This window comes from Amblyomma mixtum, chromosome 8, assembly GCF_055824585.1.
Source record: "Amblyomma mixtum isolate Tamu chromosome 8, ASM5582458v1, whole genome shotgun sequence".
NCBI classification, from domain to species: Eukaryota; Metazoa; Arthropoda; class Arachnida; order Ixodida; family Ixodidae; genus Amblyomma; species Amblyomma mixtum.
This window is the reverse complement of record NC_143019.1, coordinates 79826964-79850046: the sequence shown is the minus strand read 5'-3', so window position 1 is coordinate 79850046 and position 23083 is coordinate 79826964. Positions and strand designations below refer to the sequence as shown.

The 23083-nt window shown below is 45.4% G+C and overlaps 1 protein-coding gene across 1 annotated transcript; it reads right to left on the bottom strand.

Moving 5' to 3' along the window:
- Positions 1 to 4704: 4704 nt before the first annotated feature.
- LOC149333159 (sulfotransferase ssu-1-like) lies at positions 4705 to 10685 on the bottom strand. The gene is made up of 3 exons (XM_089558580.1): positions 10597 to 10685; positions 7835 to 8918; positions 4705 to 7227 (listed from the first exon to the last, which is right to left on the bottom strand). Exon 2 carries the CDS (start codon positions 8895 to 8897, stop codon positions 7929 to 7931), a length of 969 nt encoding a protein of 322 aa, XP_089414706.1. The 5' UTR covers positions 8898 to 8918; positions 10597 to 10685; the 3' UTR covers positions 4705 to 7227; positions 7835 to 7928.
- Positions 10686 to 23083: the final 12398 nt, after the last annotated feature.

Genomic DNA, 23083 nt, shown 5'->3' with positions numbered 1-23083 from the left:
CTATATATAGCCTTCATTGATTACGAGAAAGCATTCGACTCAGTGGAAACCTCAGCTGTCATGCAGGCATTGCGGAATCAGGGTGTGGAAGAGTTCTATGTGAAAATATTGGAAGATATTTATAACGATTGCACAGCTACTACAGTTCTCCATAAAGTCAGCAATAAAATTCCAATACGGAAAGGTGTCAGGCAGGGAGACACGATCTCGCCAATGCTCTTCACTGCCTGCTTACAGGAGGTATTCCGGGGACTGGAATGGGAAGAGTTGGGGATAAGAGTTAATGGAGAATACCTGAGTAATTTGCGATTCGCTGATGACATTGCCTTGCTAAGCCACTCAGGACAAGAACTGCAAAGCATGATCAATCAGCTAGACAGGCAGAGTAGAACGGTGGGGCTAAGAATTAACATGCAGAAAACCAAAGTAATGTTCAATAGCCTTGCAAGGCAACAGCAGTTCGCAATTGGTAGCGAGGTGCCAGAAGTAGTAAGAGAATATGTCTACTTAGGGCAGGTAGTGACCGCAGATCCGGATCATGACAGGGAAATAACTAGAAGAATAAGAATGGGGTGGAGCGCGTATGGCAGGTTCTCTCAGGTCATGAATGGTAGCTTACCAATATCCATGAAGAGAAAAGTATATAACAGCTGTATCCTACCGGTACTCACCTATGGGGCAGAAACGTGGAGGCTAACAAAGAGGGTTCAGCTTAAGTTAAGAACAACGCAGCGAGCTATGGAAAGGAAAATGATAGGTGTAACGTTAAGAGATCGGAAGAGGGCGGAGTGGGTGAGGGAACAAACGCGGGTTAATGACATCCTAGTTGAAATCAAGAGGAAGAAGTGGGCTTGGGCAGGGCATGTAATGCGAAGGCAAGATAACCGCTGGTCCTTAAGGGTAACGGAGTGGATTCCAAGAGAAAGCAAACGTAGCAGGGGACGGCAGAAAGTTAGGTGGGCGGATGAGATTAAGAAGTTTGCGGGGATATAGTGGCGGCAACTAGCAAAGGACAGGGTTAATTGGAGAGACATGGGAAAGGCCTTTGCCCTGCAGTGGGTGTAGTCAGGCTGATGATGATGATGATGATGAGTTTATGCAAACATTGCTTCGGGTAAGAAATAGCTCAAGAAATGCGGTAAGTATGCACATGCGTCACGAAACCTTCAGTGTAAGTATAATAAGTTATGGACCGCAAATATGCGGGCAATGAATACTTAAGAAACACAGCCGTGGCATCTCCTACTTCACTGATTTGAGCCGTGTCTAAAATCGCCACTACACTAACATCTCGGGAGCTGGAAAAACACACTGCTGTGTTTGACCTGGAATTCACTGCAGCTCTTCGACACTTAGTCTTTTGCGCATTTGATTTTCACACTAATGAAAATTAGGCGAGTAATGCCTGTTGCACACCGGGCTGGCTTGTTGAAAGTCGTGTCAGGTGTACGTACATGCGCACTTTAGACATTCAAAGCACAGTTGGCTGGCAATACCCAAAACGCCATGCGCAAAACACTGCACTGCAAACTTTCAGTTGCTGGGACAGCCGTCTCCATTATCTCTAATAGTTACTAATACGGGCTAAAACCGGCTACATATATTAGGAATGAAATTATACTAGATACATCTAGATTGTCTGAATTGCGCAACGACTCTATGTCTTTGTTGTTTCACAGCAGTTATTCGAGGTTATAAGTTTTATTTCAGTTCAAGTTCTGCGAGTTCAAGTTAAGTTTTCTGAGCTCTTTTGGTGCACTACGTGACGGGGAATAATATGAGTCAGTGCGCGTCGTCTTAGGAAGAAGTGCCACATGTTCGTTCTTTGCGTCATCTCATATAAGCAAAGCGTGGTTAATGTTTATTTCGTCATAAATCAAGGACACTCGCTTCTTACTATCTCTATAGGCATACGGACTTCCCAAAGCAACTTTTGCTGGGGCAAATAAGTTGATTGCAATCAACGTGGAAAAAGTTTAGTAACTTTTAATTTTGCACCGTTCGTCAAAATGGCAGGCCAGCGGCTACTCTGGCGGCCGAGACGGACAATGCTTGCAATAGATTTGCATTTGAAGGTGATATGTATTTGGAAAACTTGCGCTAATTAAAAAAAACTATAGGTAATGAGACTATTTTAGGGGAATCCTCAGTTTCATCTGGTTGCTTAGCGATGCCGTAAACTCTGATATCTGTGTTCCGACTGCGCTCTTCAAGATCAACCAGATTAGTGCAGAGACGCCATCACACCATGAGGAGACTCTGTGGCCTGCACAATCGGCGTATCATGTGCACTATTTGGGGCCCATGCTCTTCCTTTACATCTTGTGGTACATGATAAAGAGAGGTTGGTCAGTGGGTGCTTGATAACCACAAAGTGAACAAGGGAGGAGAAACCTCAGGGTGGTTGCCAAAGTTTCCAGGGTACTTGACTTCGTCCTTTTGTCGAAACGCTGTCAGGCACCTCCAGGTTTCCCCTCCCTTTCTCGCAGTGTTACTACTGCAATTTGTGTTCATTGCGATGGCTCATTGTATGGTTCACTTCCTCTAAAGCTGTGATTTCATGAACAAGAGGTTTCCATAACAGTGAATTTTATTGTCGTGCTCATCAGTCGAGCCATTTTTACAGTATGTGTGTGACTTTCACAGTGCGAAAGGGTTTAATAGTAATAAAGAGGAGCTTCTACTTGAAGAAGCGGATGGCCCTCGCTCACGGCCTGATTCGATTCTCAAAGAGAATAGAGTCGAAACGCAACAGCAACTTCTTTCGAAGACATTTTCGTCTTACCTGGTTGGTCGCGTCCAAGCACATTTGATTTTCTTTGACTGGTGGGTAGAATGTGCATTCGTTCCAGCGCTCGGAGGGTAGAGTGATGGAACCACCTTTCGAGTGCGCAGAGTACCCGGGAGGTGCCCCGGTCGGATGCAATCCTTTAGGGGTGCCGGGTGCACGCGCACGCACGCGCACGCACGCACGCACGCGCATGCACGCATGCACGCACACACACACACACATACACGCACACGCGCACGCGCGCACACACACACACGCACACGCACACGCACACGCACGCGCACGCACACGCACACGCACGCACGCACGCACGCACGCACAAGCACGCACGCACGCACGCGCACACACACACACACGCACAGACACACAAAAAAACTTGTTTTGTGACGTCAAATGAGTTTATATAGAACTCCTTTTGTGGTTTGCTGGCTTTATTTGCAATATTGATGGACTGGTGGTGCTGTATCTGCGCTTACCAGAATGTGTCAGGGTCGAGGATGAGCCCACTAGTTTCGCGTAAGGCACTTTTCGCTCTCACCGCTTTGTGTCCTTGAGCAAATGAACTATATGAATGAAAGAAATGCACTGTCAAATAAGAATTCGAAGTGAAAAGTGATGAGAAGCATTCCTCTCAAGGAAGTTGAAGTACCTACTTGTGTCCAATGTTGCACCTGAGCAAGAGTTAAGTTTTCTCTTGGATTGCGCATTCACAAGCCATCAGACACGTACAAGCGCAAGAAAACACGGGCAGAGAAAGACTTGGACAACACGAGCGCTTACTTCCAACTGAAGATTTATTGACCCCAAGGCACAATTATATACACCTTGCTGCATGTCATCAAACTGATAGGACTGCCGACATCACGTGGCCGCTCTCATTTTAGAGACTGTAATCTTTCTGAAGATCATTATAGATGTGCTGAAAAGAATAAGAAACCATGTAAACCTTTTCAGCGGATGCAAGAATTTGGCCAATCATAGTTGTCAGGATGTTAGAGAAATAATAGAGGCAGATTTGATTAGAAAAGTGGGTCTATCCTGCGTCAGCGCACCATCTCTCACTCTGACTAAAAAGAAATAATGTTTTTGTTAGTGGCCACGTGATGTGCGGCAGGGCTATCAGTTTGACGTCATGCAGCAAGGTGTATATAATTGTGCATGTGTGTTAATACATCTTCAGTTGGAAGTAAACGCTCGTGTTGGCCAAGTCTTTTTCTGCCCGTGTTTTTTTGCGCTTGTACGTGTCTGCTATGCACCAACTAGCCCAAAGGTCTGTGCTCACAAGGTCTGTGTAGTTTCTTTCTGGTGCTCTTCCGCCGCAGCCTAATTGAGACACAGGGAAGTGTGCGATCTCCTGCTGGCAACAATTCACTAAGCATTGCCGCCAACTTGTCGCATGTGGAAAACAGGCCTCACTGAAGCCGCACGCGATTGGCGCTTTAACTTCGCTCACACTTCACGACGGCTGCACACGTGCCACTGGAGCGGCCGGACAGAGTGTACGTTTCTTTGTGCCAAGAGCTAGTTTCGCCCACCACGGGAATAGGAGGATGCTGTTATTCACCCCTGTGGGGCTCCTACATCAGTGCATCACTGACGCACCGAGGGGAAGACTGAAAGTTTCACGAAAGTTCGTTTAGATACGGCTTCGTATTATTCCTTCACTTCACACTCCGTTGTGGGGCAAGGTCGCCCGCTGCGAGCTGATAACGGGAGGTAAAAACATTTCTTGCCTTAAATACTTTGGTTTACTACAACGCCATTGGTGTCTAAATCTCTAATAAGGATATCTTTTTTATCTTTTTGTTCAGCGAGGGAAGTTGGGTGGTCAATCCCAAATTTACATGATCAAGTAAAACTGAAAAAATATACAGAAAAATATACATAGTTCTTCAAGAAATCGCTGCCCGACAAGAAAAACGCTGAGAGGCAAATCTCGGTGGCAATTTCATGTGTATTTAGTGCAACAGGACATGCGAGCTGTCCATGGAAATTTAAAAATGTAGCCGTTACTAGATGAACGGGAAGACAAAAGTTATATCAAGAACGCAGAGAATGAGGCCCAATAGTGTGGGGACCAACTAGATTTGCGGCAACATCGGCCACTGTTTTAAATCACGTTGTGTGCAGCGGCGATAATATATCTGCTGGCGTCCATAATATGCCTATATCTGAACACTTACCGGTATTAGGATTTCTTGGTATGGCGAAAGCTGTTGATAGCTGCAAAACACCTTTACATCAACTCAGAATCAATTACAGCTTAGTATGAAACCAACTTCAACCTATGAAAAATAGCTGTCTTTTGCGATGGAATTATTGCTAAATTTTCGAACTTCATTTCTGTGCAGAAGCAAATAATAAAACGCTGTAGCTCATATAATCACCATATGTATACTGACCCCATATTTCCTTGGATGAATACAGATACACTAGACGCGTGGTATCAAAAGTGTAGAGCGGACAAAACTAACAGCTTCTACCTACAGTAGTTATGTGGTATTAGAAAGAGAGTGGTGGTATAATACGTACAATAAAAAAAGAAGTTAATGCCTCACTTGTACAGCAGGGACACGGAAACACGAAAGAAATGTGAGAGGTTGTTAGTACTGTAACAAGGAAATCAACTCGAGAATTCGCAGTTCCTGACTTTGTTGATTCTGACACAGCTGAAGAATTTAATAGGTGCTTCGTGAACATCGGAGTACAACTACCTAGCCGGGAAGCCTTACCTGAGACCGTCACTGATTGTGATGCAGCACAAAATAAATTTGTGCTGGACGTCGCCAGCGATGTTCAAATTACTACCGTGGTCCCTCCAGAATATTACCCTTCTCCAATTATCCTTCTCCAGTAAAAGGCTTTACGCGTTGTAACGGCTTCCAACTGGCGCAAAAAATATAAAGTTAATGTATAAAATTAGTGTACATAATTATTTGTAACAATCACTCCCTTACAATCAATCGGATTGGTCTGCCAACTCGTGAACTAGGAATGCAAAAAACTTCAATTTCCCTGTAACGCCCAACATTCGTGGCCAGCAAATTATATATTTTTATGGTGCACAAAAATGGAATACTGTTCCCCTTGACCTCAAGGTATCCAGAAACATTGACTTTTCTGGGAAAACTTTTTTTATTCATAATGTATTGCGACATGCATAGTTTACAAATTTTTCCTGTTGTGTTTCACTAGCCTTTTCTTTGTGTCCGTTTTATATTAACACTGCATTACTTTTGCTGTCAAATATGTATGACTATCGACCCCAACTAGCTTCGGCAATCGGCCGAACAAGTTTTGCCCTACAGTATTTATTGCAGTCACCACTTCGCGCACTGTAGCGCGGTTTCCCAAGAAACCTTAGAGCAGGGGGGGGGGGGGGGGTGGGTAGAGGTCTCGGACACAAAGGAGATGCCCTCGATTCAGCGTAGCAAGCTCAACAGAGACCAGCTACCAAGTGACAAGATGATTGGTCGTTTGATACCCAGCTTTCGCCGGTTCAAAGCCAGAGGTTTCTCGTAGCCAAAGATTCACAAACAAAACAAACATTATACAGCAAATCATGATGCAGAGGATTTCACAATGACTCGTACGCGCACATACAGAGTGATTAAAGAACAATGAAACTGGGGCAAAGGTACAGTGGAGAGAGATTACCATACAAAAGAAATATTGCTTATAAAGTTCACTAAACGAAATAGCGAGGCAAACAAACAAAACATAATTTGTTCACCGTGCACTGCGACAGTCCGACGACCAGAGGTTCACGACGGTGCCTTCCCGCTGACTGGCGCGCACGCTGCCTCGTTGGACCGTGGCTGGACGAATGGTGTTGTCCCGGGGGCCGAGCGACCTCGCTTCTCTGAAGCATAAAGGGCGGCTGTGGCGGAACGACAGCGGTCAACGCCTTTTACATATAAACCAGCTCCGTCTCTGTTCATCGCGCCAAGGCGGGCGCGAATACACGCAGTATCGGCTGTGCAATCTTCTCGCGCCGGGCGCACGTCCCCATTGGTCAGGCGCTCAGGCTGCCTTCCAGTTGCTGCGAGATCTTTCTGTGGCAGCGCCGTCACCGACACACGAATGAAGAGGGGGAGGTCATGTGTTAGCACTGGCAAGGCTATACCCTCACCGTCAGCAATGAGTAGAAACGAATCCTTTATTCCAGAAGCTTTGACGTAATGGGCTGATGCAATTCCTTGGCGTCGTGCCGGCGAGCTATGGTGGGAAGGGCCGCAAAACACACAAGGCTGGTCGCTCTCCAGGGTTTCCTTCTCCCGTTTTAATACGCGCGCTGGCGAGATGCGGCCGCACGGTGCTGTTTTTGTTTCTTTTTTGAAAAATGCGTGGAGTTTTGCGACAATTGTGAACAAATAAAATAAATGAGAATGGGAATAGAAATTCCGATTGGCTAACTACAACCTTTTTCCCCTGCTCTTTAAAGGTGCACTGAAGAGGATTCTGAACTTGTCTTTTTGCCGCGGGAACTCGATCTACACGTTCCTAGCATTCTTAGAAACGGCAACTTATTGCCCTGTATGGCCGATTTCCCTAATTAAATGGAGTTAACGTCCGGCTCCCGCCTTTTTTTTTGAATTCTGCCTCGTACGATGGGCGGAGTCGACCAACGCGTGAAGTTCCTTCCAGCCAGCTCCGTGGAGGCTTTGGTTTCGCTTTATTTTGTTTTTTAGGTTTCCATGAATGAATAGTTTCGTTCGCAGATAATATAGCCGGAAAATAAGCCCGAAAAAAAATTAAAATACGCGCGGACTATTTCCTACTACGGACTACTACGTATTACTCCGCCGATGGCAGAGCGGCAAGCCGCCACGGGACTGGGTGAAAGGCACTCCGCGCGTTGGTGGACTCCGCCCACCGTACGAGGCAGAATTCAAAAATAAAGGGCGGGAGCCGGCCGTTAATTCGATTTAATTTGGGAAATCGGCCATACAGGGCAATAAGTCGCAGTTTCTAAGAATGCTAGGAACGTGTAGATCGAGTTCCCGCGGCAAAAAGACAAGTTCAGATTCCGCTTCAGTGCACCTTTAAGGTTAATCAAGGCAATTCACGGGCATCTTTATTCGAGGAAAAGAGCTTCACGTAGTGCGTTTGCTAGACAAGCGCAAACGCAGGCAGTTTATTTGTCATCTTCAATGCCAGCTGCTGCAACCGCCTCGCTGCGGATGTTTCTCCACAAGTTCATCACCGGCGATACTTCCTCCGTCCGTCTTATCGCAGCCTCCATGCGTCGGAGATGTTCGGGAGAGAAATAGTCTTTCCAGCTGCCGGCCTTGGCTTTTCTTACGAAGTTATATTTACTGCTGTCAGCTTTATATGCATCCTTCCATGCCTCTTTATTGATTTCACTCACTCTATTTGATGGAGGTAGTGAGTTTATGGCCAAATTTACATTCATCGCTTCTCTCATGTTCTCTGCCTTGCAGCGTTCAAGTACCTTCTGGAGTAGTTGTTCATTTTCTTGCAATTCACGGGCGTAGCTTTCTCCGAGGAAGTGCGCCAGCTTCAGTATTGTACCCTGCGTATCTGCAATGAGATCCTCATAGCAAACGAAGAACACATTAGGCTGGTCTTTAATGGCATATCCGGAAACTATGTGGTCAAAGTAGTTGCCGTGACCGGCTACGTCCTCGCTGAGGAACGCCTCAACGAACTCATCAAACGAGCCATCCTGAAAGCGGTAAAGGTTCAGGTTCGTCACCATGCGGAAAAATGAGACAGCCAAGTCCCACGGGTTTCGAGCAATATAGATGTACTTTGCTGCACGGCTTATGGCCTCTTTTTGCGGTGGCAAGTGTGTTTGCAACAGCCGCAAGGGCAAGCTTGGCTTCCAGCCATCCAACAGTTCCGCTCCAAGATAGCGCATGTTATCTTTGAACTGCTCACGCGAGCTCACAGGCTGGCCTCTTTTCAGAATGAGCTGCACAATGTAGAGAACCCAGTGCGTCCCGGATTTGGGGTAAGACAGGAGAACCAGGTCGCCTTTTCCTGGAATAAACCTTAGCGCTTCTCTCAAGCGCTCCGGGTTGTAGTGTGGATCCCTGGGTATGCCATCTATAAGTTGAGCATGTGGCTTCCTGTTCGCCATGAGGAGACTTGAGACAATCCTCTGCACAAAGAATTTTCGATTGAAGAATATGAGGCAAATATTCGAGAATGATGATTTTTCTTATTTTATGTATGTCCTTTAATTACACTGCCACTTGCTGGATGAAATCGGATTTTTTCACCGGGGTAGCACTTACATTTCCAAAATCTACACATGAAACCAAGCAAAGCATGGCGAATTTTTTATTTTGTGAAGGCGGAAATTAGGGAGTTTAATTATTTATGTCAATTATTTAGAGGATATTTTTTTTGTAAAAAACAAGAAAAGAAATGGTGCTTGTGATCATAGCCCTCGACCTCCGCATCTCGTGTAAAGTACTGTTCCAACTAATCTGCAACTCAAGGTAGAGCCCTTTATCGGGCATATGTGGTCTCAAGTTCGAATCACGCCGTTGGCTGGTGGTTGCCTACCGTACTGCTTAAATTGGTTACATAACTAACTACCCCATTTAATAAACTTCAAGGAGGAGTTTCTTTGGGATTTTCACGCTTTCAGCTTCCTTCTATACAACATAATTCATAACGAGCGCCTTCTTTCGACTCCCCATTCTGCTGATGTAGCGACGAAGACACCATTATTGAGTGCCTATGAATGGGAGCAAAAAAAAACCCTAAAAAGTGATCTTCTCACAAAAATCTTTCGTGGGTGAGCTACGCTATGTACTTTTGCAACACGTTCCAAATATATGGCATAAAAGAGATGGTGAAGAAGCGATTCATAAACGCATTTTCGATACATTTTTGTTTATGTATCTATTCTTTGGTCTGGAAAGAACGGTGAAACTCTCTTTTTACAAGCGATAGCGATATTGCTTGATGCTTTGCGAAGTAAAAAAGGCGATGAAAGCGCAGCGCGAGAGTTAAGAGGGAAGAACAGTCATTGCTCGCTTAGGAAAGAGACGCTCCATTTCATTCATAACAAAAGAAGTTGACGTCGGCAGTGTTGCCTAGCTGCTGTGGCGATTTTTCTAAGGATTCGAGAACAAATTCCCTACAACTTTCGAGCTTTATTAGCTGTTTCGTTTCACGCGATATTTCACGAAATATCCGATGAGTGTAAGGTGAAGAGAGGGTTTACGCTGAAGGTTAGCTAAAGCTTTATTGGAGATCGCAGGTGTATTGAAGGCTTATAGCAGAGACCAGAAACTGGAGGGGACGACTATCGCTGCGTAAAATCAGAGCCAGCGATGAATGTCGGTGTACTTCCCTTTCGCACTCTGTGCTGTTTTGAAGTCTTGAGCCTACAAAAGGCGGAATCTGCCTGTGCCCAATGCCAAGATGTGAATAGGAGCAGATGAAGAAAGCGTTTTTGCGCTGTGCCTACTAAATCCCTGATGCTTTATGATTTTCAGCCCCAGCTGCCCCGATTGATTCTTAATGAATAGAAATCAATTGCAGGTATATCCAAAATAAATTTCTATGCTGCAGTGAAGCACGCATAAAAAATATATAGTTGCAATCATTTGCTAAAACAATTTTCATTAAAGGGACCGTTGAGATTTTTGTTATGCTAAGAGTGTTGTGTGGTTATTATTTCGCTTGCAGATTTCACCTGAGAAGTGGGCACATCTGCGCGCCGGATGCGTCTACATGTTAGCCTGCATGGCTTTTCTTTTCATCCCTCTAATATTGATGCGCTTTTCAGAGAATCCGGTACCAGGTAATATATCCACACTTACCCCAGTGCGTGCAATATGAAGAGGAAAGCTTGTACCAGGCTGCACAGCGATAAACCAGACCGCTGTGTCGTGTGATGGAGGACAGACTGGGCTCCTTTTGTACAGCACATCTGTTTATCGAGGCCCCCGGGGATGCGCTTTCTTTTTTTTTTGTTAACTGCGCACCTGCGTGCGGTGGAAGAATAATTTTCAGGCGCACGTGCGCTTCCCCTACGCTTCGACCTTTATGATCCGAGGGCTGCGCTAACATGCACCTCGAGGAATTTCTGCTTTGACGTGCGAGAGAGGGCACTGCCGTAAGCTACCAAGGAAAACAACAAATGGGTTCAATTGCGCATTCCATTTGCGCATTCTTCAGCATTTAGAAGTGGGTCCACGACAGCTGCAGCAATACTGAGTATGGCCTGCTCACGCCTCGTGACCCTTGGCCGACTGCACTTCTTCGCATCCACAATTTTTCTCTAATCTCGAAAGGAACGGATAACAATGCTCGACGATGTCTTATTTCTTCGTTATATATCTCTTTCTGTGGAACACCCTTGGCGAAATGACTGCTGATGAATTTTCCAATCTTCTCTCAGAACACGTGATGAACTTTACTCGATGACGCACGCTTGGTCGGCGATTCGAATCTTATAAACCTTCAAAAGAGTGTCACTGACCAATGAGAAGCCCTTGCACATCACGGGCGGGTGAAGATAAAGGGACGGGGTGGCAGACGCACTCTAGTCGGACCACTCAAAATCCACTTCTTTCACTACGGTTTTGTATCTTCACGCTGGAGCTTTGCTCCTCTGGATAGGGTTTATAGGTTTTCTATCTTTGTTCACTGCTTTCATGGGCTTCTGATCCGCTGTCCAAGAATATCTTGAGACTATAACAGCCGAAAAAGCATTTCACATCTCACCAGACAAGCATAAGATTCGCTTTTTGGAGGCATCGGTGAATGGATTGTTTTATTAGTAAATCTACAAATGCTTTGACGTAATGATACGACTATTTTATTTTAAAACGGTCTAGTTCAGGCAAACGCCTTCGCTCACGACATCATACTATAGAGTACCGTACTGATGTGAAAATGGTGCGCACATGACGAAAATACGTTCCGCTGTGAAATATTTTGTGTGGCATTTACCGAACGGTTTGTGCGTCTATGAACTGTACAGCATACCCGTTTATTCATGTGTCTTCAAACTATTTTTCCTCAAGCTGTATGGCCCACTAGAGCTTTAATCAACACGAAGAATAGAGGAGGAATGTTTTTAATTCCTTTAATTTCACAAACCGCATGCCCAATTGAAAAAAATACTGTCGTTTATTTATTTAGTTATTTATTTTATTTATTATTCCTCAAAGGTCCAGAAGGACATTGCATGAGGGGTGGGCTGACAAAATTCTATTATTTTGGACACAGATGATCTCGATGGCGGATTTGAAAAGGACTGGATTGATGATGGTCGCCACCTCGGATGGAAGGCCATTCCAGTCGTTGGCTGTTGTAAGAAAGGAAGACTGCTGATATGTTACAGTACGAGATTTCTCGGGGTAGACAGCGTTTGGGTGGGAGTTACGGGATATCCGATGAGCGCGTGTGATACGGGGGGCATCGTGGTTAAAGGTGTGAAAAAATCTGTGATACAAGGAAAGGCGGGCGATTTTGCGACGGCAGGCTAGTGTGGGAAGACTGAGCTGGGATTTTAATGCAGAAACGCTAGTGTGATAAGAGTAGTCACACCAAATAAATCTGACAGCACGGTTCTGGACAGATTCGAGCATAGTGATAAGGTTAGCATTGAAAAGATCATACGCTGCACATGCAAACTCAAGTTTAGGACGTATAAAAGTTAAGTAAGCAAGAAGTTTTATGGAACGAGGAGCTAATGATAAGTTACGCCGTAAGTACCCGAGAACTTGGTTTGCTGAATTAGTAACATGATGAATGTGATGGGACCAGGTTAAATCTTTACTTAAGTGTACGCCAAGGTACTTGTAGGAGTCAGCTGATATGATAGCAATAGTGTTAATAATGTAAGTATTATCCTGGTGGTTGCGACGGTGATGGAAAGAAAGAAGGGACGTTTTAGTACTATTTAGTGACATAAGCCAAGTGCGGTACCAATCCTTGATACGAACAAGATCTTCCTGAAGGATGGTGATGTCAGTGTGATCAATAATTGGGCGGCAGAGAACACAATCATCAGCAAATAATCGAACATTAGACCTGATGTTAGACGGTAAATCATTTATGTAGATTAGAAATAGAAGTGGTCCTAATACGGTGCCCTGGGGAACGCCAGACAAGACAGAAGAGAGGGGTGACGAGTGTGAATTAGCGTGGACGAATTGATAGCGGTCAGTTAAGAAAGCTCGAATCCAATCCAGAACCAATTAAGGGATGCAGATTTAGGCGTGAGAGCTTATGTGTTAGGCGCCTATGGGGGACTTTATCAAATGCTTTTTCAAAATCTAGGAATATGGAATCCGTGGGAATGTCACGATCGAGGCATGCATGTATATCATGAAGAAAGAGAACAAGTTGGGTGTCCCAAACTACTATTCAAAGGGGCGGCCAAAAGTCATTTGGCTGAAGGAGACTTGAAAGTTTGCTCGGATAAGGTGGAGGCCGCTGCCACTGGGACGAGGTGAGAGGTCAACTGAAGAAATCTGTCTCCCTGTGAACGTAGTTAGGCTTGTACTGCTACGACTGATTATGACGAGTCTGAACAGAATGATGACGAACCATTCAGAAATATTCGGCTGCAATTGGCAGTGACTATTACCTATACCACAGGTTGTCCTATTCGAATTGGTGCAAAATCCTCAGGCGTGAGGATAGCATTCGTCGCAAAGAAGAAAAGGTCACAAAACACTTTCCGCTGTTAGTGTTATAATTTCTCACGGGTGAGCTAAGTGTAATAATGTTGTGAGCCACTAGCACTGCTTGACTTCTTAAACACGTTTGCACGATGCAGATAATTTTGTCTCATGCGAATAATTCGCTTGCCACGTAGAGCTATCCTCATTCACGCGTATGGAATTTTTTGCTGAGCTTTTTTAGTTCGCTGAATTCCTCCGTTATCTCCGGCTTTGGTATATGTGGAAGGGAAGCCGCCGCGGTGGCTCAGTGGCTATGGTGCTCGGCTGCTGTGCCGAAAGACGCGGGTTCGATCCCGGCCGCGGCGGTTGAATTTCTTTGGAGGAGAAATTCGAGGCCCGTGTACTGTGCGATGTCAGTGCACGTTAAAGAACCCCAGGTGGTCGAAATTTCCGGAGCCCTCCACTACGGCGTCTCTCATAGCCTTAGTCGCTTTGGGACGTTAAACCCCATACACTAAACTATATGTGGAAGGGCATGAGCTGCTAATCTACGAATGCTCTCCTTACCTCGACAGCGGGGTTTGATCGGATGGAACGCATAAATCACTGGCAGTGGGGGTTAATGAACGCTCAATACTACCACGTGGGCGGATCTGGTGATCTCCACTACGGTTGTTTATAAGCGAAATTATCGGCTCATTGCAGAAACACCATTTATCGATTCATTGTGCTGTATCACTCTGCTGTCGAAGCTGTTTAGAAATGGCTCAAGTAATCATAGAGTATTCTTCAGCTCCCCTCATCTGCACCTTAAGGGCAGAGAGGTTAACCACCAAGACCAAATTTGAACAACATTACAAATCCCGTCATAGCATTCACCTGTGATGGCTCTGTGCCATATGCAGGAACAAATATCACCTCTTTTCCAAGAGCATGTCGAGTCAAGTGTCTGTGCGTAACGGGCGCTTTCAGGAGGCGCCATCCAGTAATGATCCAAGTAGTGCAGCATCAGTGCAAATTGCTCGCTCTTGTGAGGCTGTCCTGGTGCATGCCCTCTTGACTAGGAGGAAACTTAACCCGTCGCTGGCATTGCTTCTGTTGGCCTTCAAGAGGCTGAGCGTAATGCAAGCCCGGTAATTCAATGTACTCCCAGTTTTCCACTCACACCAACTTTCCAGATGATTCCAATTAACTCTGGTACGATAACTCAATCTTCTGTTCGTCAACCTCGAAGTGGGTGGACCACTTCCGAGTTATAGGCTTTGGCTCGAGTGGAGATCTCGATTGGAGTTGGGGCCGGGGTTTTTGAGTCGCCTATCTATTCGCACGTAGGTGGACAGAGTCCGACTTAGTTGCTTTGGCTAGTGCTGTGCTCAGACTCGGCTTTTCATTAAACATCAGTCCAGCTCTCCATGATAGTCTCTCTTCTCGGTCCATCTCGGCGATTGCTCAGGTTCGGCGCCGAGATGACTATCACAATTTTCTATCCATGATGCACGAGATTGCAATACTACCTCCACCTTCCCTTCCAAGCTTCCATGATCTCGCTTTTGTTGGTTTTCTGGCGCAGTCCTTACATTTAGGTTCTGAAACGACTAGATGGGCCCTCCTTGTGGCTGGCATGGAGTATGAGGGTATGGCTTCAGCCTTAGCAGTGCTTAAGAGTGGGGCCCTTCTCCACAACCGACTTGAGGGGCCTGTACAGAGCGTTTAGAGTTCGCATCAGACCTCCTAAGCCAAAAGAACAATGTCAGGCCCCGACTCCACCCAGGAGTTGGAGTCGCAGACATAGAGCTCGCTTCCGAGACCACCAGCTGCTCTATGCTTTCGGGCCTTAGGTGCTGGGAGACCATCTTCTCCTACACGGTACAGCAGCTAGCTGCGCAGTAGAGGACCTCTATTCCTTATGCGACGGTATCGTCGGCAATCCATGAGCACATTTTGACTTCTCCACTTAACTCAGAGAAAAAGCTTCAGGTGGACGATACTCTTATTTTTCGCTGATGAACTGGATCAGGTTCTCTTCAATATGTTGAACCGCTCGAGCCCTGGTCCTGATTGGGTCTCAGAAAAGGGGTTAACTGAGATCCGCATATCGATACTAACAGGAATACTTAATAACTGGTTTGCCTTTGGGGGTCTTCCTAAAGGAATGAAGGAGAGTCAAAACCAACTTCAACTTCTCCTATCTTATGCCGCTCGTTTACCAAAAATCTTTTTACCCGTCTCCAAATTTTAAAGTGGGTTTAATTCTTTTCAATCCGGTGTTCGCGATTACACGTCCACTTCAGCCAACCTGTATCTTCTACAAGCACTGATGATGTTTCTGAAAACTCAACGTCGACCTTTCTTTGCTGTTGGTGGTGATTTCAGGAAGGCCTTGGATTCGATCTCAAATCATGTCATGTTCGGGGCTCTTGAGGCTCATCAAGTTCCTTTAAAAATTCCCATCCTCCTCGTAGAAATGCATTTTAATTGCAATACGAAGTTTTCGTGCTCTGGCATTAGCGACAGTGGGCATTAAGCAAGAGGATTCCGTATGCCCTTTTCTTTTTTAGTTAGTTTTGCACCTACTCCTCAATAAACTTAACTCCTCAGGAGGGGGTATCCATGTTGAAGACACTTCTATTTATGCTCTTGCCTTTGCTGATGACTTTTGGTTTGTCTCAGATACCTACATGGGCCTATAGACCCTAATTGATCAAAGTTCTATCTTAACAATGTTAACCTCGAAACGAATTCTGCCAGAACACAGTACTTTGGCTGGCGTCCTGACCATCGGTCTAAATGGTTTAAGTCTGGCCTACACTCAATAAAAACAGATAACGTACCCATCCATAGCAAACAACACAATGAACCTGTAATTTATCCTGGAATTTCCCCATTTGTTAACAAATCTCCCAAGAAGGCAGCTGCACTGATTGGGCTGGTGGCCAGGGCTTCTCCGAAGCTATTTCACAAATTGCACTATTGGCGGCAGCTTATGCTTCCGGCCTTCTTTTGTACGGAGCCTCCAATAGTCTTTCGGTAGAAATGAAGCATCTCCCTTGGACCACCTTGTAAGGCTTAAGGGAAAGAATATCTTTAATCTCCCTCGTGGCGTCCTCATCTCCTACATTTAGATGCATTACAAATGGGGGATTGGGGTTTCTCCCCCTTGAACACGTAGCTCAAACGGTACATTTCAAATGAGTCACTCGGTTATTACGGCTGAGTGAGCGTTTCGTCTTTAAAGTATTTGTTCTGCTACTACTACTCCCCTATTGGCGCCTTGATGAGCTCTTCGAGGTACCAGAGGGCAGTACGCAGGAAAAAAAATTTTGCACGGCTGCGCGGCACTCTGACATGTGGTGGCCACAGTATTTAACTCGGTAAGACAATCTGAATCTCCTTGGTCATAAATATGAAACTTATTAAAATGCATGCTAAATGCTGATTCAAAGCATCTTTGCCATGGGGACCGCATTAGAGACCTCAGACGGCGGACAAAACTTTCTTTACCTAACACGGTCTTTAACCATCAAGTAAAGCACCGATCTAAGTGCCCAGCTATGTCGGTGATATGGACTTTGACGGGAGACTGCATTCCACATACTGCAAGAATGGGAGTTCATTGAACTTCTTCGGACTGAACGTCACTATTTCATGTCTGTCCAAGTCGGAAGAGTTGCCAGGCAGAAACTCCTTAGAGGAGATGTTAGAGAGGAACCAGTCTTCACATCGTCTCGGGAACGCGACTGAAAACAGACGTTGTAATAGATTGAAGCTCGCAGGTGGTCGTTAGAGATATAGCAGTTGTGCGGGACGCCAATGAAAGTGTGCTCACCCGCAAAAGACTTAGAAAAAGCTCCAAAGTATAGCACGCTCCGGGCCAACTTCCCGGCAAGGAAGGAATTCCTTGTCTGCGGAATAACCTCCGGAGCCCGAAGCATGCTATGCCCATCCACTATCAAATTCGGCAAATTACTTGGTGTGTCATACTCGGATCTTTCATAGCTGTTCTCCCGCGTTCTTCTGGGCGGCGTAATCCGTTTAAGGCGCTTCACTAAAAAGACAATTTTTTGTGTATTTACCTTCTTTGTTTTTTTTTTGGGGGGGGAGGGGTTCATGACTTTATCCTCACATTGGATTATTTCTTCCTTTATTTTTTTTAGGGTGTTGGCCGCTGCTTTTAACATCTTCTTGGATGTGTACTATACTCTTCAAATTTATCCTCAGCAGTCCAGCATGTAATACCCCTGTCACACTAGCAAATTTAATGTCATTCGAATCGAATGACATTAGCACATAATGTCATTAAACGACTGCTACACGGGAACATGTAATGTCATTAGGTTCGAATGACATTCGCCATCGAATGAGTTAAGGGAACTCATTCGCATTCGATCTCGAACCGAATGCGTACTCTGGACACCAGATACGCAGCAGGTACAAGCGACGCGAAAAATATAGTGTGCACACTGCCAAACTTAGAAAGTGCATTTATTTAGTTCTGTTAAAAAAAGTTAATGTTTGTGTGAATCGGTTCACACTAGAGGCTGTCGTGGATAGCTGTTACTCTCGGTCTTAGCAGCCTACCGCAGCGGCCGAGCGTGAAGCAGCGTCTTTCCCGCGACCGTCGGTCATTTTGGGATGCGTGATTCTTGTTGGTTGGCGTGCCATGTTCGTTAAGCGCGAAGGTACTTAAAGACGTAACTGAGCAGTTCACCTTTAGGAAGTCATTTCCAAGCTCCGCGCGTGTCCGCGCGCCGCCATGTCAGCCATTTTGTTTGTTTACATTTATCGGATTTGTTGTTGACTTTGTACTTGGCTTGGCTTTTGATGGCTAAAGTGGTGCAGAATGGCCGCAAATAATATTTTAAGCTTATAATACGGCGCCCAAATGTTCTCACCCGCTTTTGAAACACTGCACAACAATTTCAAACATATTTTATGCGCGCTGATATCGTTCAGTTGGGCTATTTTTTTTCACTGATCGTCGATGCCATCATTTTCGAATGACATTATTTTTTTCCGTGTAGCACCAGAAAAAGACCGAATGACATTCGATGCATCGAATGCCATTAGGTTCGAATGACATTAAATTTGCTAGTGTGACAGGGGTATAACTTGTGAGGTTAAAATGGGTTTGCTACCAAAGGCGAAGGGCTGTCCCGCCCATTTTGTATCCAGCAATCATGGAATTCCGTATGAGCAACAACGATCACTCTAGGTACATTTGTACTTAGAGAAACACACACACACACACACACACACACACACACACACACACACACACACACACACACACACACACACACACACACACACACACACACACACACACACACACACACACACACACACGCACGCACGCACGCACACATACACACACACATGAAGCGACTTTGACTGGGTGGAGGCTGAGTGCACGTGCCTTGGTCGGAAGGCACTCGTGAAGCCGAGTCCATGACACGACGGATGAAGGAGAGATGGTTGGCGCTGGATGAGCCGGGCAGCAGGGGAGATTGTCGGCTTTGGGCCGCACCTGGAACCAACATGTAGCAGGGAACTCAAGTGTGAGGAATGCAGCAGTTGCAACGGCTCGACTGCTGGCTGAATGTGTCCGAGTAGTCCGAGGTCACCACAACGTAGTTGCTGGACACCGCTCCACATATACTGAAGTGTTGAGACACGAGGAGCGGTGGCAGCCAAGCGTACAATACGTGCACTCAGCCTTAGTTCCTACGTCATTAGTTTGTTTGATGTCCCTTCACTAGAAAATGTTGGAAAGGAAAGCAGAAGGAGAAAACAGCTGCGGCAATAAAATGGTGTCAACATCTCTCGATGTTGCGCAACTAAGGTTTTGTAGCGAACGCTACATTGGCCACGAACTTGCGATTTCACAGAGACCGACCGTGAGCCGTTGCCAAGCAACCGCCGCAGCTGGCGGACTCCCCGCGCTCGCCGCGCCATCTGGTATGACGTCACAACGCGCGCCTCGCCGTGGAGCCGCCCCCGCCATTTGGTATGACGCCACACCGCTTGCCTCGTCGTTGCACTCGCCTCCGTTCGCTTCGCCAGCTGTGTCGCATGCCTGCTTTCGCTACGTTTATCCTGGCATAGCCGAGCTAAGCCACCGCCAACCTTTCTCATACATATTTCTTTACCTAGTGTATATCGTCGACCTGACCCCTACCTTTCAGCGCTCAACACGAGAGCGCACGTTCTAGGGCAGTACTCTTTCTTTCGAACTGCCTCATAGTTTTTTTTTAGCTCAAACGAGGCTTCAGAAATGCGCTCGGTCCAGTTGATTTTGGCGCCTAGTGTTGTCATTGGGATCATCAGCTGCAGACACAAGCCTGGTCAGTCGCACAAGTTCTCTGCGCGTCTGGTAAGTGCAGCTTTGCGCTCGTACGGGCATAAAGTCGCTGGACCAGGAAGAGTACAGAATCTGTCTTAGCCGCTCGCGCAGCCGCTATATTAGTCCTTCCTCGGCGGGCGCCTTCCTACTTGGAAAGCTTACGCGCGTCTAGTGGACATCAAAGGCGCTTCTCATTAGATGTATTTTTAAATAGACTGCCAAAGCGTATGTGTTTTCGAAATCTTATCTTTAGCATTACGTTTTGATTGCCTGCATAGCTCTTGTTCCTTGGTGTATAATCACCTTTATATCGTGGAAGCCTGACTGGTATGTGGTTTTGTCTACACTTCTTTCCACTATTTTTCCGCGGTACATTGATGTTGTAGTATTATTTCTTCCCAGACAGCGTGCAAATGCTAATATTTCTTACTGATGAAATATACTCGGGTTCACTTATTGCTTCTGTTTACATGTACCGTGTCTGATTTTGCTTCCTGCCAGGCGCTGCCGCTGAAGCCACGATGGCTTAGTTGGCCCTGAATATATGCAAGGGTTTGGCTACTGGTAATTAAGGTATCATTCTTAATATTATTATAATTCTTCACCTAGGTGATTGGGCAATCATTCTTACATTGGAATAGAAAAAAAAATCAGACAGTGCTTTACTTTTGCAAGAGTCAAATTGGAATGGTGCAATGAGAAGGTATTAAACAAATAGCACATTACGTGTATTGCACACCGCTTTCTCAACAATTTGTTGCTGAAGGTTTTTGTTTGGAACCCTCCAGGTAGAGGACTTTCTATGACTAGAACAATGAGCATTCACTTGAGGGGTGGCGGCCTTCTGGCTTTTGAAATAACTTTTTCTTCCACGCTTGAATAAGCGCGTCCATCGCTCAGGACATAATGGTCTTAGTGGTTATGAGTGGGACCCTACCAATAATGCGCACAAATCAATTTACATTCCTCAGATTGCTTTTATCATAATAATTGTTCAAAACCCAAGCATTCTTTCTTGCCCATCGTTATTCTTCATAAGCGCGCAGTATATCAAAGCGTGTGCTGTCTAGAGAAAAGAAGACTCTCAAGAGTTAAGGAAGGTGCCACGAATATTTTAGGCATTTTGAATGCGCACACTGCTTTAGTTTTACAACTTTAACTATATTTGATGATTCTTAACGGCCGCACTTTTTCGTCTTATCGCTAGTTAAAGTCTGCTTTTTTTACACAGTTGAAACCTTAGTCTGCATATGAGAGACTTCGATTTACTTTTCTAAAGAGCTGCATAATGGAGCAAGATACAGTGAAAGTGCATGTCGAAGGGAAGATTGGTATATTTTGGCTTTATATAGAAGAAAAATTCGAAGAAACATTCGGTTTCAGATGTCTTCATTCATGAGCTCATCTGCAATAGATTGAAGTTGCGCAAAAAAATAGCAAAAACTTTAATGTTTCTTGCTTACTGCGCGGACGCAGATTAGGCTTTAATCTTCGTCTATTTAGTTTAAGAAACGCCCTTAACACGAAGCTTATCATACATGGAAAGAACATCCAACAAATAATAAATCAAAGTAGCAGCTTTCTGGTGTCGGCCCAGTATGCAAGCTCAATATTTCTCTTGAATGCCGCGAGTGAATATCACTGTCGCCTTCATCCTTTCTGTTTATATTGTTACGGAATTAATGCCGGGTCGCTACGCAACTGACGCTGGGCCGCGCTGTGGAGCAAGTGAAGAAGGAAGACGCAGGGCGCAGCGGAAGAGAAGAGGACGACGAAGGGGCGCGTCCTCGAGACTGGGGCTGGCTCGACGTTGGCCGTTCACCGTTTCACTGTTTGCTCCCATATCCCCGTTCATCCTGTAAATAAACCCATTCCCTTCGTCACAATATTAAATGTGTGTTGGCGTATGCGAAATCTAATCCTGAAAAAGATTCCTGCCTGATTGCTCGAATGGCCCTGTACTCTGTGGAAAAAGCACTTCAAAGTTACTAATACGCATACTACTTATTTCTGTCGATTCTGAATATTAAACAAACACAATGGAGCAATCTGCAAAAATAAAATCTATAGCAAGCAAAAAGGTGTCGACATTAGCATCAAAAGTGAACAGATATTATTCTTCTTATCATTATCCTAAGCCATTTATGTCTGACTGATTGCATGCATGCAACATGGTATGTGCTTAACTTATTGAACAACACCATGTGTCTAACCTTTATGGAGCTATCTTTTTGTGTAGAGTGCGTGTAGTATGAATTGTAAGTCCACATGGTCGGAAAGACCAGCAGGTTCAATTTTCAGGTCTTTCGATATCAGATTCTCTGAAATGCTTAAATGGGTGACGTCATTGGGTGTCTTACCGGCTTCGGGAGGACCCGGACAGTGTTTAGCTCGGACGGCCATCAGAAGCAGTGGTTACGAATCTAGTTAGCATTACTATACAGTGATACAACCACTACGATAAGACTTAATTATAATGTGCCTTCCTGCAAGCAGTGTTTAAAAAATGTGAACGCGAAAGCACAATTCCGATGGGTAAGCCCCGATCGAGATCTTGCGATGTTTGTCAGTTTGTGTCAAGTATCTTGCGATCATTTTGAGTTTGTGCAAAGTAAAATATATATATAAAACTAAATAAACACATAATGCGCGACTGAGATTCAAATGGCGGAGGCGCGAACAAATCAGATTCGCTTGCCCGTTCTCGCTTGCCCCTGCACTGCCGTCCAGACAGTGCAGGGTGAGGCCCTTCGCACAGGCCTGGGTCTCCCTCGGAGCGCATCAACACTGGGAAGTATTGCACTCGCCAAAGACCACCCGATCTCTACTTATATTGTCCTAGACTCCTTGCGAATGCACATACGCCATATTTCAAGGATTCCACAGCATCACCTAGTGCTTGTGCCACTGCAGAGACCACATTCTGCATTTGCAAAGGTAATAGCAACACAACAGTCGTCGATCCTACAATCGTTCATACCGGCAGCACTACCTTCCTCTCCTCTGTGGTGTATGCGGCTCCCATGTGTGCGCCTCGCTATTCCGGAGATGGCGAAGAAATCAAATTTATCAACGCCAGCCATTAAGCAACTGACACTGTCAATGCTATGCTTTGAAGTTTGTGACCGTACTCACGTCTATACGGATGGCACGGTAACCTCTACTAGTTCTGCTTGCACCGAAGCCGTTCCTGCACGACAGACTCAAATTCACCAACAAATTTCGCATCGGACTACCTGAGCACATTTGGCAGCACTTCTTGCGGCGGTAAAGTAAATCTTAGAACAATCACATCAGAAATGGCCTGTTTTCTGTGATTCAAAGGCT